The sequence below is a fragment of the Alexandromys fortis genome, unplaced genomic scaffold (genome assembly GCF_014885135.2).
Source record: "Alexandromys fortis isolate MF-2015 unplaced genomic scaffold, M_Fortis_MF-2015_v1.1 scaffold_2548, whole genome shotgun sequence".
Lineage (NCBI taxonomy): Eukaryota > Metazoa > Chordata > Mammalia > Rodentia > Cricetidae > Alexandromys > Alexandromys fortis.
In genome coordinates, this window is record NW_026070413.1 from 1 (window position 1) to 2376 (window position 2376).

At 36.3% G+C, this 2376-nt stretch overlaps 1 protein-coding gene across 1 annotated transcript; it reads left to right on the top strand.

Moving 5' to 3' along the window:
* Positions 1 to 1109: 1109 nt before the first annotated feature.
* Positions 1110 to 2074, top strand: LOC126496303 (leucine-rich repeat and death domain-containing protein 1-like; the record flags this gene model as incomplete). The annotated part of the gene is made up of 2 exons (XM_050133834.1): positions 1110 to 1227; positions 1831 to 2074. Coding segments are annotated over 2 exons (302 nt in total), but the record flags the coding sequence as incomplete, so codon positions are not given.
* Positions 2075 to 2376: the final 302 nt, after the last annotated feature.

The following is a 2376-nucleotide window of genomic DNA, read 5'->3' on the forward strand; positions in this document are numbered from 1 at the left end:
AAAGCCAGTACATGCAGTAGGATCAAAACCCAGTGCCATTGTCCTTGGCTTCTCATCAGCCCTCATTGTCCGCCATGTTCAGAGAGTCCGGTTTTATCCCATGCTTTTTCAGTCGCAGTCCAGCTGGCCTTGGTGAGTTCCCAATAGATCAGCCCCACTGTCTCAGTGGGTGGGTGCACCCCTCGCGGTCCTGAGTTCCTTGCTTATGTTCTCCCTCCATCTGCTCCTCATTTGGACCTTGGGAGCTATCATTAGTATGAAATATATTCTGAGTAATTAATAGTTTATATACAATGATACAGAGCATGGGAGATCTTGAAATTTTTCATAGTACTCTAATTATCAGAGATGACTTTAGATCACGTGATTTAGGAACTTCTGCCAACAAACACATATCTAGACACTTTATTATTTTAAACAGGCACTAATGGGTTTGAAAGATGGCTCAGTGATTAAGAGTGTACACTGCTCTTGCAGAAATCCTGAGTTCAGTTCCCAGCACCTATGTTGGTAGCTCACAATTGCCTGAAACTCCAACCCCAGAGGATCTGATACCTTTGGCCTCTGTGGGTACCTACACTCACATGCATCCCCTAAACATGCTCAATTTTTTTGAGATAGTGTCTCTCTATGTAGTCCTGGTTGCCCTAGAACTCACTATGTAGACTAGGCTATCCTTGAACTCACAGAGATTGCCTTTTTAAGTGCTGGCATTAAAGATGTATTCTACCATGCCTAACCTTTAATAAATTAAAAAATTAATATCTATCTAAATAATAGTTTTTAATATAAATATTTATCTATATGCCATGTTTACAATAGGTGCTAGTTTTTAAGGTAGTTAATATAAAAAGGCCAGAACTGAAGGGAGGAACTTGGAGATCACTGTAAAGTTGCTTGTAAGATTCTTTTCAAGTAGGTCTGTGGGTCTCTTCAGATTCTAGAAGTAACAGGATGGGGAGTACAAATCGAAGACAGTTCAGCTCTATATTGTCACTTTCAATTTTATTTGACATATATGTTTGATAAAAACACAGAAGAAAACTAAATATTAGCTCAAAGTATTTTTTTCTCAGAATGAATAATGTTTCTTCTGTGTTCAAATGTAGAAAAAATCTTAGAGAAGATATTCAACATAGTTGCCAACAATGTCACTGAAATAAGTTTTGAATTTTTGCAACAAAAACTGAACATCGCAAGCTCAGAAAATAGCCTCCCTGTAAAGAAGTAAGTATAAATGGCATTTGGTACAAATGTACTTTCATACCTCATTTACATGATCTTCATATCAACATAGTTTTGAAATATTTACATTAACATAAACTCTACTATAGCTTCTGATGTATTTGTGATAGTTGCTGGGCAGCCATACAATGTTATGAAGAAGAAGAAGAACTGTGTGAGGAGAAGCTGTTGGACTTTCAGTCCAACTGATTTCCTGAACTTGAGCTTCTCCTTTTCTTTCTCTCTGCTTCAGTTTCTTCCATGGTAAAATGAATACCCAAGCTTAGAAAGTTGCCATGACAATCAAGTGAGACCAAGCTGTAAAGTATGCATTTTATTGTATTGGTTTATAGTAAGTAATCCACAGTGATTATTGTCTTAATAGTTGAATGTAAGTTGAAATGTGGGCTTTTTATAAGAAAAAAAAAGGAGTTAATCTTTGCTTCTGTGTGTCAGGCTCATTGTAAATGAATGTTCATATATACTGTCTTCAGTTAAATTTAGTCTCACGTTAATGTGGAAAATTTGAAAACTTAGATAATCTTTGAGTAGCTTAAATAATGGTTTTGGCTTGTTATTAAGATAATCATTATTTAATTTTCACAGCACTGTTCCATTAAATGAGAGGATCTACCATACACTTATCAAGTGGAAAGCAGATAAAAGCTCGTTACTCACAGCTACTGCCTTAAGAGACCAACTTGTTCGGGCACTAAATATGATAGGCGCCTACAACATAATAGACAAGATCACGGCCTTGAATCTTTATACAAGTGCCATCAAAATCTAGCCCGTGAATCTGAAGTAGAAGCTGAAAACTTATGAGGCATATACAGAATTCATTTTCCCTGATATAAAGGAATTATTTGTATATCGTGTCTCCTTTTGTTTTTAGTAGTGGTTTTCATTTGTGTGTGAACATGCACGTGCTGCAGTTGATGTGTACAAGTCAAAGACACTTCGAGGTGTTGATTTTCTCCTCCCGTCATGTAGATCCAGAGGCTGAAACCATGTTCTGACTCTTTCTTTATTCATTACTAAGAGGTGCTGTAAGTCTGCGCCTGCCATCCTAGTTTCACCATAACAAAATATTAGAGACAAGGCTTTGTGTATTTTTCTGTTTTAATGAATTTGAAAATAATTCTATTAAAA